Source organism: Haliotis rufescens, unplaced genomic scaffold, assembly GCF_023055435.1.
Source record: "Haliotis rufescens isolate VD_foot unplaced genomic scaffold, xgHalRufe1.0.p SCAF_4, whole genome shotgun sequence".
Lineage (NCBI taxonomy): Eukaryota > Metazoa > Mollusca > Gastropoda > Lepetellida > Haliotidae > Haliotis > Haliotis rufescens.
Genome location: NW_025964112.1, coordinates 58,809,642 through 58,822,750, shown reverse-complemented (window position 1 = coordinate 58,822,750; position 13,109 = coordinate 58,809,642). Strand labels below are relative to the sequence as shown.

General features: G+C 38.3%; 1 protein-coding gene across 2 annotated transcripts in view; it reads right to left on the bottom strand.

Annotated features, from left to right (window-relative positions):
- Positions 1-12,827, bottom strand: part of LOC124114059 — a 28,578-nt gene extending 15,751 nt beyond the window's left edge. For both annotated transcript variants that reach the window (XR_007218145.1, XM_046474602.2), the window contains exons 1-3: positions 12,654-12,827; positions 7,835-9,177; positions 48-346 (exon numbers count right to left, since the gene is read on the bottom strand). Coding sequence is in view for 1 of the 2 variants with exons in the window: in XM_046474602.2 (XP_046330558.2) it covers positions 48-346; positions 7,835-9,015 (1,480 nt within the window). In the remaining variant the exon portion in view is untranslated. The remainder of the gene's footprint in view (positions 1-47; positions 347-7,834; positions 9,178-12,653) is intronic.
- Positions 12,828-13,109: the final 282 nt, after the last annotated feature.

The window sequence follows — 13,109 nt, the reverse complement described above, 5'->3', positions numbered from 1 at the left end:
AAGATATGACTAGTCGTCATCTTCAAACACCACATCAAGTAACTTACCTTTCCTCGAATGACCTCCTGTTCCTGAATGACTGATCTTATCCGTGTCTTTAGAAACAGACATTGATCGACTACTCTGAAAAGTTGCCATTGCAATAATTTTACGTTTGTGAATACACAACTTGGTGAGGTCCCCTGTAGCCATATCATCCACAGTCCAGAGTTTTCCATTGACCAATGGATCAAAGTTAAACACCTTCTCCACCAAGAGTGGACACTCCAACCCACATTTGCAGGTGCCCTCAGCAGACAGATACTTGCATACTTCATGGTAAGAACAAAGCCTGGTGTTGCTGGGGCTGCAAAAAAAACAAAGTTGTCAGACACCTGTTCAAAAATATTTCTATGTCAGGGATTTATTTAGACCTGCTTAGAAGCTAATATTTGGCCCCAAGTCTGGAGCAAATGTCATTAAAAATTTCCATATTGGGATTAAAAATTTCCAAATTCAGGCCAATATATTATAACTAATAAGTAATTTTATGGCTTTGCAGATGTAACCTGTATTTCAGTGATAACAGGACCAATGAAAAGGAAGAGTGTCTAATGCTTAGTTTTAAATTATTGCACTGAATCCAATCTCAAAATACATTTTGTTTGAAGCAAATGCAAGTGATACGAGAGGTGGAATCTGATTAGTCCATAGGAGAGCCTTAGAAAGGACATAACTCGTGATAGCCACTGATGGCGCAACAATCGAGCCCAGGCATTCCAGCCTAGTTCGGCAAGGGTGGAAACTGGACTTTTAAAGCCAATTAACTCTCTTGCCTTGGGAAGATGTGTATGTACGTATATCATTAAATATTATGAAAAACTGTTAGATATATATAATTGTATAACACAAGCATTCCCAAAGATATTACATCCGATGGGCCTCTGGCCTTCTGTACAAAAAATATGCTACTACCACTAGTGTTCATTCAGAGTCCAGCCATTCTTTGTTTACTGATGTTATGGTGTGGTTGGTTGGTTGTTTAACGCCGCACTCAGCCATATTCCAGCTATATGACGGCGGTCTGTAAATAATCAAGTCTGGACCAGACAATTCAGTGATTGATATCATGAACATCGATCTACGCAATTGGGATCGATGACATGCATCGACAAAGTGAGCGAGCCCGACCACCCGATCCCGTCAGGCGGCTCCAACGACAAGCATAGTCACCTTTTACAGCAAGCATGTGTTATGGTGAGGAAAACACTGGATAATCATTGGCAGACCCATCATCCAGGATTTTCCACACTAAATTTGCATTGAATGTTCTACACAAAAACAACAAAGTCTCTTATTTAATTCATCATAAAGTTATCTGGCTATGTTGCAACATGTGCAGTGCCCTATGTCAATGGGCTTGCAGTTTACATATTGTATGCAATTATTTTTGTACACCAATTCAGTGTAAAAAAAATAATGCTGTCAGCATGGTCAGATTAGATTTTTTCCCCAATTATTCTTTCAGCATATTTTATAGCAAATCCAGAATCGGTAAACCAATTAAAGATAATGGTCCCACTTTATCTGGATAAACAATGTCCCATTGCCACGTTGACTAAAAAAGAGCCACAAAGCTCTGCAGCTGACACACATCAGTAAACAAGAATATGGAAAGAGAAGTCACAGATGTTTCTACACAATAGAATTGAACGTTCATTAAATTACTTGTTAATAGATAAATAGCTGACTGCAAAGTAGGGCAAAAGTACATTAGCAACCTAATTGAAATGACAGCTATGGCAAAACATTGAGGTCAAAGCAACAGTTTTTTTTATTAATTTCAATACAGAACAACATGTTACATATCTTCAGCCTCTGTAATTTCTAAAAGCAAAAAAAAATAAAAATTGGGGGGGAAAAACACATTCATGTTTTTTCTTCGTAAACACATGAAACAATTAAATGAAAAAAAATCCTTAATCACTGTTAATGGTATCAAATGTATACACCATGTACACATCTACAACACAATAAAACTAAATTTAAGGGGGTACCAAAATTGAAAGGTCACAGCATTGTAACAACCAAACTCAATAAACCTACACCAGTAAATTCAATTATTTTGTCTCACTTTTTATTAAAAGTTGGATGAGAATCTGGTAATTAATTTCTAATTGTCTTGTGTACACAAAAAATAACAGAAACAGGGAATAAATCATCAGACTTTTACAAATATATTACGATAAGTTGATGGGACATTATTTTTTAATCTAAACCAAAACAGTATTGTTCACCATGTTCACTGATATTCTAATTAATTCTGACTAAAATGTATTTTTTTATTATTTGAAAAATGAGTAAACTATTTGATCAAATTTATCTGTCATTTAGCAGAGAAAGTAGTAAAAACATAACGCCTTTAAACATCAGAAAGAAACTGATGGCTGCATGCACAAAATAATGGTCAAATGTTAAAATTTACTTTAAGTTTATCATGTTTATTACAACAAAGTTTAACCGAGATACATGTACTGTAAGATGTAGGGTAATGAAGTGTGGTCGCCAAAAGATAATGAGGTAATAATATTAGTAATACTTTCTGATGGGGTGCCTTTAACAAAACACCCAAATAAATAACAAATAAATTATGCCACTACAAAGAAATACAATAAAACTTCTCATTGACTCCAGTAACTAAGGACTTTGTTTCATATTAAATGGTGTAATTTGTACTGGAAAATGGACAAAATTCTGAATTTCTCACAGGCAGCCATTTTCTTTATGTTTCAAAAGAAGTCTGGGATGTGGTATGATCTTTCTGTACGTTACTTCGTAAGAATATTCATGTATACATTTGGCTAATTATATGCAATAAATGTCCTCAAACAAATGAAGAAAACTAACATAACTCAACGTTTATAAATGTGTAAAGGGCTGGACATATGATTAGTCAATTCACGAAACCCTCGCTTTTAAATCTTCAAATCTCGCATATTCTCACGTGAAAGTGGTCTCTCGCGACAGTGATCAGTTTCCAACTAGCCCTGAGGCCCGGCTCTTGGTATATAGTCTCTGACTAAAGCAACTTGATATAATGCATAAATAAATAGCAACAAGAATTATCAAAATGTATCAAAACAACTTGATCCTAGTTCTTTCGGTCCACCAGTTTTCGTGCATGTTACATCCATTATATGTTTTGACAATGGGCTCGAGGACCAAGCAATATGATCGGCTATTGGTAGAAACTTAGCCAATGGCCATAGGGCTTTTATATCAACTACAGCAATGTATTAAGTTTAAGTAGGCTGCCCTAACTGAAATAGAAAAACAGGGGTGAACTGTATTGTGTATTTTTCTAGTAGGAACGTAAGTTGTGCTTGTGAAATTCCCAGCATGTTTAATTTGTGAAGCATATCAGGCTAACATTGGGCCATGATTCCGTGATATAAAGTTGACCTCGAAGAATGTTTGCAAGAAACTAGCTTATATGTTTTTATCTGCTCTGATTCACACATATTTGCATCATGATCTGAAGACTGATCACATGCCCCATCAATGACAGTACTTTATTTCATGTACACTTTAAGCTAATGTTTAAAAGAGTTCTTGAACAAACAACTGCAATTATTTAACACTGAGACTTGTGGTAAATGCAGATTGTAAACATTAACAGTGATAACTGAAACAGTGAAATTAACCATTTTTAGACTTGGACCAGTAATTCATGTAACTGCCAGTCCCTGTGGACCGGCAAATAAAGTACCTTATAAATCTTTGTTGTTGAAAACAATATTCTCGACATTTTTCATATAAGTATATTTTGCAAACAAAGTCAGCTTGTCTATAACCATCTGGGTGTCCCCTTGTCTATTTTTAGTGCAAGGAAATAACATTTCGCTTTGCTTTGAAGTTAAATACATATTTGTAGCTCAAAATATTTCACACAAAAAAAAGAAGAGAAAATCGCGACTGAATTTTGTGTGAATGAAGTGTAGATCTAACTAAGTTACTTCAGAGACCATGTCATTGCACTGAACATGATGTTGAAAGAATTAAAACCAGGTCATTTTCATACCTTGTTTTGTTTGCTAGGGTATTGGTAATTTTTAGAGTGGCATGTCCACCAGGACTGGCAGTTTCAAAAGCCAGCGAGAACACTGATTGGCAAAGTTGATAGAGGTATGCGATATGCATGTGATTTTTCTTTGAATTGAAAAAAATCAATTGTCGGTTAAACATAAATGATACGAAAGGTTCCACTTGTTATGCTTGAAATCTGATCATCACATGCTTGACCTTGTTATATTAACCATGTTTATAATTCATGTATTTAAATCTTGATCTTGTGTGACAAAAGACAATTTTAACCACGTTTGGCATGTAAAAACACACAATGTTTAATCAAGTGGTTCAATGCTTCTCAATCATGTCAATGATAAGGGTCCAAATGGACCCAGAAATGGAAAAGAATGAGTACCGAGCAGTCATCAAGTTTTTGACTTAAGAGAAAAGTACTCCTCAAGAAATTTGTGACTGCATGTCACAAGTGTTTGGGGGTAAGTGCACTAGCTATTCCACTGTTAAATGTTGGGCAGCTATGTTCAAAGCTGGCACCATTCCACTTCTCCAGCACCAAAGAAATTGAAGTCTTCAAGAACAGTGAAGATAGTTATGGCCACTGAATTCTGGGAGTGAGTGAGTGAGTATGGTTTTACGCCACATTTAGCAATATTCCAGCAATATCACGGTTGGGGACACCAGAAATGGGCTTCACACATTGTACCCATGTCGGGAATCCAACCCGGGTCTTCGGCGTGACGAGCGAACGCTTTAACCACTAGGCTACCCCTTCAGCACATGAAACAAGCAAACTACCATGTCTATGTTTGGAGAAGAGCATGGCAAGCCATGCATGACCTTCAATCTGTTGATGGTCATGATTGGAAGACAAAAGACGGAGTAATTTAGCCTGTTTTGATGACAAAGCAGCCAGCAACCAAAAAGATTATCAGAATTGATATCTTGCAAAGGCAATGGTCAGCATGCCATCCAACAACATGTACACGCAGTGGCAATGAACTTGCACTGGTGCTGATTTCTGCATGGGTGAAGATTAGTCAGAATCCATGTACTGCCAACAAAAATTAAGGGAATTGATGAAATGATTGTGAAGGTGTAATGACAGTAAATGTCTGTAAAATGTATTTTGGGCGTGTAGATCAATATCTGGTGTCTCCTCCATGTTGGGTGATACATGCATGACACCTTGATGGCATAATGTTGATTAACATCTGAAGAGCTACCCCAAGACAGGCCACGTCGGCAGGTGCTTGCTCTCTGGCATACACTCTCCATCCAAGAACATCTGACATATGCTCTTTGAGGGATATGCAGGGGACTTGGCAGGCCAGAGCAAGGCCAGGATGCTTTCTCATCAGAGATAATTGGTGATGGCCTGGGCACATTGTGGTCTGGCATTGTAACATTGCAGTTCAAAATTTCTGCCGATAACTCTGTCGAATGTAACAACAACAGGACGCAAAAATCTTGCCACCTATGGAAAGCTGTTAGGGTTATATCCTTCACATGACGCGCTGCTTTCAGGCAGCTTGCTTAGAGAAGGTGTATAACGGTATATATTGACATTTGCCTAAATGTCATTGTACAGAATTCTCTATTGATAGGAGCACATTTGAATCAATTGCTTAGTGCAATTAATGTTATGAGACATTCTTGTGTGGGTGTTGTCTCTTTACGCCTGACACGCCCATGTCTCATTGCTACCCAACCTGTTTGACTGTACTTGTCCCACAGTCAGGCATTACACGTTTTGATTTGCCAAACATTCGGGCAACTCGGGATACTTATACCCTGTAAAATTCACTCCATGGTAAACACTTAAAATTATTAATTATTTCCTGCAATCTTATGGAAAAAAACATAATCGGGTACATATCGAACATGTCAAAGAGCAATAAAGACGTTTCAACTTTCCAGCAAATCGTAAATAAATTAAATAAAGTAATAAAATCAACAAACATATTTCAAAATTATGTTGAACTTACATCTAAGTTACTATTTCCATCTTTTCGTGTGATTGTGTATTGTAAGTCAAATGTCATCTCAGAATTATCATGATTATGCGCGGACGCGATGTTTAATGCCAAAATATATGCATGAGAAATCTTTGTCACAGGTCATAACCTAGCATGATTTGTCCAAGAAGTTCCATATTTTAAACACAGGTTGCGATTTCCTGCTTAACATGCTTAAAGCATTCAAAATAACACAATTTGACCAAAGACTTTTGTTTAAATCTGAAATATATCATAGACGAGGATGGTACTCATTGCTGTAATTTGATTGCCTGCCTAAGGTCATGTCCTTAATCCTTATATTAGATTACGAAAAAGCTTTGTTAGAAACCCATTGCTATCCAATAAAATCATGTGTTACAACAACAAAAATACTCCTGGCGATATTACTGTAATATTGCTGATGTTCAGAGTTTTCTAACCGTACCAAACACATATACACAAAGCTTTGAAAAGGGAGGCATTTCCCGGTATTTTCTCATGTCACTGAGCAGAAACTTCAGCATCTACATTTTCCGATTACTTTAATATTGAAAAGAAAAAAAGAAAAAAGTTAGTGTAAAGCTCTATTATGAAATCTTTAAGTTACCAAAAATCGCCACATGATTCACTGCCTTGGTTCTTAATCTGGACATTATGAATGTGTTAGCTTAAAATTTATTAAAAAACAAACTTAATTAAGTTATTGATGCATTATTTAAACAATGTGATCAACATATCTTTCATATTTATAAACAGTATGATCAGACCTTTCAAATGGTGTATGACATGAAGTAGCAAAGATGTTTAACAAGCTAATAATTTCCTTGATAAATGTTGGCTTCATCTATCACCACAGTCTCTGGGAACTCGGTGTGATAGCAGTAAAAGATTCTGGTTGACTGGTTGTGTTTTACAATTTAAATTGCAAATGTATGTCTCCCTGCTTCAGCAAAAACATTTGGGCCCAGAGTTGTTCTGTATTTCATTTGTGTAATGTATAAAGTTCTTCAGTTCTTAGAATTGTAGCTATAGTGTAAATAGGTTTGACACTGGATACTCATGGACCAACCAATTTTTTAATTACCCTTGGATAGAGATGTAACGATATGGTGGGGTAACAATGCGATATGATACGTATCAGGATACTCTGTGTGCGATACGATTCGTAACCAGATACTGTACTTTCATTTCACAAGTTGACATTCTTTCTCTTTGCAGGTGAATCACACCTCTGAATCATTTCAGAGATCAAAGATGGGATATTGTAGGACAGAAACATTTTGGCTGGAGGGGAGTGTTAATGTGATGCTATTTATGTCCAACCTTGAACTGCTCTAGACTGTGTAAGCTGGGTGTTTGTTACTATTCACATTTTTTTACACCAATGTAACTTGTAATGTAATATGTATCATTTGTGGGGAAAACTCATTATCGTTTTTAATCTGTGAGCAAGTGAATGAGTTTAACGCCACTTTGAACAGTATTCTAGTCATATCATAATCAACCGTTTAATATTTAAGGCAGGACCTTGGAGATTTGTTGGAAACGAATATTTTTTCGGTCACTGCTTCAAGACATAAAAATGTTTTTCTCTGAAAGGAAGGAGGAGTCGAACAATTTGAAAAGATTTCACATAACATTTTTGTCAGGACTTCAAGTATGTCCAGTAAACAAGTAGTTTTCTTTAGTAAAATCTGGCCCTTTATGTTTTTAAAGCATTTTCTGCAACATCCCCTCAGCATTAATTGTGTTTGAGACTGAGGCAAGCTTACCTGTAGTACACCACTGTCCCATTCTCTGTCGTCCGTCTCCAGCCAAATGGTACCTTCACAATCTGCAAACTCGGTTCAATGTCTTTGGATTCCATGGAGTCTTGTTCACATTCAGTTCCCTCCGAATCTGCACCATCACTTACTTTGGGCTTAGTGTGGTGTGAAGCACAACCTGATACACTGACTGGTGGCCCTGCCTCCACCCCTGGAGTGTTTCGCGGACTCCCTCCAGGTCCTTCTGCAGGTTTGGTCACAGCCACCGATGTCAGAACAGAAGGAACCGTCACATTCACATGTGCCATTGCAGTGGTCAGGGGAGAACTGTTACAGGTGGTCATGGTGATTGTGGTGGTAGTTTTAGTCACCTGGTTACAAATAGCGGTCACCTGAGGACCAGCCGTTTCTACATGGTGTACCGGATGTGACTGACCAGGTGCTTTAGCAATATGTTGATCATTCACACCAGCTACACTCTGACTGACTGTGGGAACGTTCTGACTTCCATATATACAGTTCTGCATTCTTTCCTGGGGGAAATTTTGATACATCCTAGAATGGTTCACAACGGTTGGATTCTGAGCTTGGTATTGATAGCTGATGTTCTGTCCTCGAGGTCCCCCAGCCATATTCGGGCTGAGGGCAAGTGTGTTTTGGAAACCCTGCATGTGCTGCTGGTTAGGGTAGAAGTTCTGTTGGTGTGGGGGAGGCTGTTGCACGGTATGCTTCTGAATCTGCTGTTGTTGGAAGTGTGACCACAGGTGACCAATGCTTGGAAGGGAGGTCTGATTGCTCTGGTTTGGACCGACCCAGTTATTGAAGTTTTTGTAGTTCATCCCCGGTCTCTGGTTGGGTGGGAATCCTTGGTTGTGTCCACCAAAGCTTTCCATTGGGGGCAGGGAGTTGAAAGACATGGGTGACGACATAGAGATATTGACCCCCATTGGAAAACCTGCTTGGGCTGCTGGGTTGCCTTGATGGTGGGCCAGTCCAACATTGTGATAAGGAGGAACAAATGTGTTTCGGTCAACTGGCATCTGTGGTATCCCTTGGCCAGGTTTCATGGCCCCTTGAGCCTCACCCATCCCCATATACTGAAAGTGACACACATTGGTGGCATTTGCCAATCCCTGGCCATAGTTTGACACTCCAAATTTCAGACCCTGACCATTGTCAAAGTTCATGTTTATATCTGGTAAATAAGGGTGTCTATGTAAATAGAAAGTCTTTGGCTGTGAAAGAACACATTTTCACTGTCTCACGTCATCTTTCACAAATTAACATACACTTTGATGTCATTTCTACTGAGAAACTTCCATCCATGATATCTTCCATGATCGGAACATCTGCAAAAATAAAATCATAAAACTTTAAAAACTTTATGTAAACATACCTTACATTCCTGTATGAAACAGTGTTGTTGTGCCAACAATATTACAGCTATAGTTTAAACTGACCTGTATGTATTTATTTGTTTGTTGTTTAACACCGCACTCAGCAATATTCCAGTTATATGAAGGTGTCTGTGTACGAGTCTGGACCAGACAATCCAGTGACTGACATCATGAGCATCACTACGCAAATGGTTGGTTGGTTGGTTTGTTGTTTTACGCCGCACTCAGCTATATTCCAGTTATATGACAGCGGTCTGTAAATAATCGAGTCTGGACCAGACAATCCAGTGATTGATTTCATGAGCATCGATCCACGCAATTGGGATCAATGACATGCATCAACCAAGTCAGCGTGCCTGATCACCCAATCCCGTTAGACACCTCTTACGACAAGTATATTTGCACATACTGACACCTGATCCACATTGTCGCTTCTTGTGACATGCAAAGGCTGCTGGGGACATATACTTAAACGGAATCCTTACACGGGTATGACCTGTATGTAACCAAGACAACACAGGACAAGGCAAACTAAAGATTGATAGAGTGAGTTGTGTTTAACGCCGCTTTTAACAGTATTCCAGTCATATCACGGCGTGTCAGTTTAATGTAGGAGGAAAGCCCCATGTGATGCAGGTCTTAGACGTTTACCTCCTCGGTGAAACCCACGAGCACAGGTATGGTGCTGACAAACCTAGACACATAATGGGGGCGAACTGGGATTCAAACCCACAATCATAGGTTTCTGGCGTGCCAAGGGATGCAACTCTGCACGGAAAATTGCGGTGCCTTAGACGACTGGGCCACCTGTGCCCCCAAAGGTTGATAGAACAAGCTGCAGGAATATGACAACACTGAATCAGGCAGTTCACACACTGTAATACCCAATCCTCATCTTAGTCGGCTCTTACAACTAGTATGCTGTTTGGGACCTTTTCTTCCTGAGAAGGTCCATTGACATCTTTCCTAAACATAAATGTTTAGTATCTAAAAATGCTCATTTATGTCAGTACAGATCAGATCATAATATCTGAAACACCAACAATCATATTCTTCAAAATGCCTGGTAGGACAGTTAACATACCGGTACAATGATACATAACAATTGTTATTCATCAGCAAACATCAAATAGCTGGTGACACAATCAGAGTATCTGTGTTTTTACCTTGATCAAATGCTTATTGCCCCTTGTGGGGATTCCAGGTAAATTGGTGCACAGCAACCTATGTTTGTAGTAAGAGGTGACTTAATGACCTGAGTGGTGAGGCTTGGTGACTTGGTTGATAGGAATGTGTCATCATACCCCAAAGACATGGATCGTTGGTCACAATATCGATCACTGGATTGTCTATTCCAGATATAAATACTTACAGGCTGCTTTCACATAGCTGAAATATTGGTGAGTGTGGCTTTAAACAATAAACAAAAATTGAAAACAAAAAAACACTGGTTTGAAGAAAGATTTACTTTGCCATGATCTTCACAGATGCATCATGAGAGCAAGTGAGTGAGTGAGTGAGTGAGTGAGTGAATGCTGTTTTTCATCCCACTCAGCAATAACCTAACATTCTCAAAAGTCAAAAACCTTGTGAAGATCCGTGTCAGAATTAGTCATCAGCAACCAATCCTTGCCATAAGAGGTGACTATGCTGGTCGTATGAGGCGACTAATGGGATCGGGTGGTCAGGGACATTGACTTGGTTGATGCATGTCAATATATCCCAATTCCATGGAATGATGCTCATGACGTCAATCACTGGACTGCCTGGTCCAGACTCAATTATATGCAGACTGCTCTCATATAGCTGGTCTTTTGCAGAGTGCGGTGTTAAACAACAAACAAACAAAAGTCGAAATAATGATGACAACATCAGCCTCATCAAACATAACCATTCTGTTCATCTCTTACCACTAGCATTGGGTTATGACATGTGAGCTCTCAATTCTTGCTATAAAATTGTACTCTTCTTCTTCATATCAAGCCTCACACATCACTAAATAAAGAAGATGCAACAATTCAAACCATTCAAATACGCAGACATTCCATTATTTTCTACAAGATGGAAAACTTCTTGTCAAAATGGGCCATATTTTGTTACAGACCTCTGACTGAATGTTAATATATTCTAGACAATGTTTATCAGAACTTTTCAGGGGAAGTTGTCTGTTTTTCAGTGATTATTCAAGAGTTTACAGTATCAATATAATTAGATTGTAAATATTAATATCAGCATTAGGTAACTGTGATCGACATATGTTACAGTAAGCAATAATCGCCATGTATTGATGTTCACAAATCACCAATGCAGACACAGACATTGTTCTTTTCTTGTCAGTTGTCGAAAGCAATTACATACATTCACGCCCCTGAAACAAACACTCATGAAGTATCTTCTCAAAAAACAAAAATCATAATAAAGTAGTTCATCCATCTGTGAATAGTCTGGGTGTGCCTTGAAGGAGTGCAAGAAACTATTACAAAGAATACAATAGGCAAATATAAACAATAATTATCCTTCCAAATATTTGCAATGCCTGATAACAAGCATCACAAGTGAGTGGGATCAATGAACTTGCAACATTTATGAAACACTTATGCAACATTGTTTACCATGAGATATAGTACAATAATCATAGCTGTTACAATGTTTAACATTGTGTAACTAAGCATCTAGACTTAGGTACAAGAACACACACTTCATCACAATGTTGTAACATTCTACACAGGGAAAGAAGGGATCTTGTTTCTATATCATGAAAGGACATTCGATATCATATTTATGTCATAAATTGATACACAACTGTTTGGACATGTGTGCATTTTGAATCAAGTATAAAACAGAGATCTGTTTCGTGCAAAGATAGTTTTACATTTGGGACAGACAAATAGCAATCAGTTATTCTAAGAATTGGCAAATTTTGATTAGAATCACGTAAACATAAACGTATTCACGAAACGTAAGTCGTGGTCAAGCAAATTTGAGGGTTTGTTTTTTTACAAGTCAGTAGTTTTCTGCATTGAAGATAAGTATATCATTCAGTTATAATCATCCAACATCACCACAACAATGATGCAGGTGTTCGACGAGAAGCGCAAAGATATTATGTAATATTACGTTTGTGGGAAAATGACAGGTCGGAAGTGAAGTCCGAGCACATCGCAACAGTCTGGCGCCAATAGCCTTTCCTAATTCTAATTTAACTGTGAACTTATTTACGTTTGACAGTTTCATTAATGTGTAAAGGGACCATAATCACAACTTTCCAGGTAACTGCCAAAGGTGTAAAGCAAAGCTAGTCACTGTTAGGTGTGTGTTACGTGGGTACGTTTCACGGGACATTTCGCCACCAACAGCTAGTGCGACAGGTGCCCGTTCCGTCGCGCGTGTTTATTTGCACAATACGGGGGTCTGTGGTGCATACTTACTATTGTAGCATGCTCATGTATTCCTATGTTAATTTCTCCTGCATTTTGCGGGTATATAACCATTGTTTTTAGCTTGCGCGGCACACAAAATAATCAAAATATCAAAATTTTGCATATATTTATCCGAGAACATGGCCGCAGCTTTACTGCGCATGACACCCAGCCCAGACGGGATCAGCGACATCTTGCGGCCATTTGATAACATTTTCTTGATGAGAAGTGTTCTATCGGCAGAGTGAGCAGGGCATAACATGATTATGAAATAATTGTAAGAGGAAAACCTAACACTATGGATAGCATATGTTGTCGATTACGTAAACTGACTGCGAAAAGCATTTCATGTACCCGCCGCAGTAAACACTCAAGTAACACGACATCTACATGATTAGACGAGATTCTGATTTATCATGACAGAAGTATAAAGGAAGCTGATTGTTTAATCTCGTGTATTTCAAT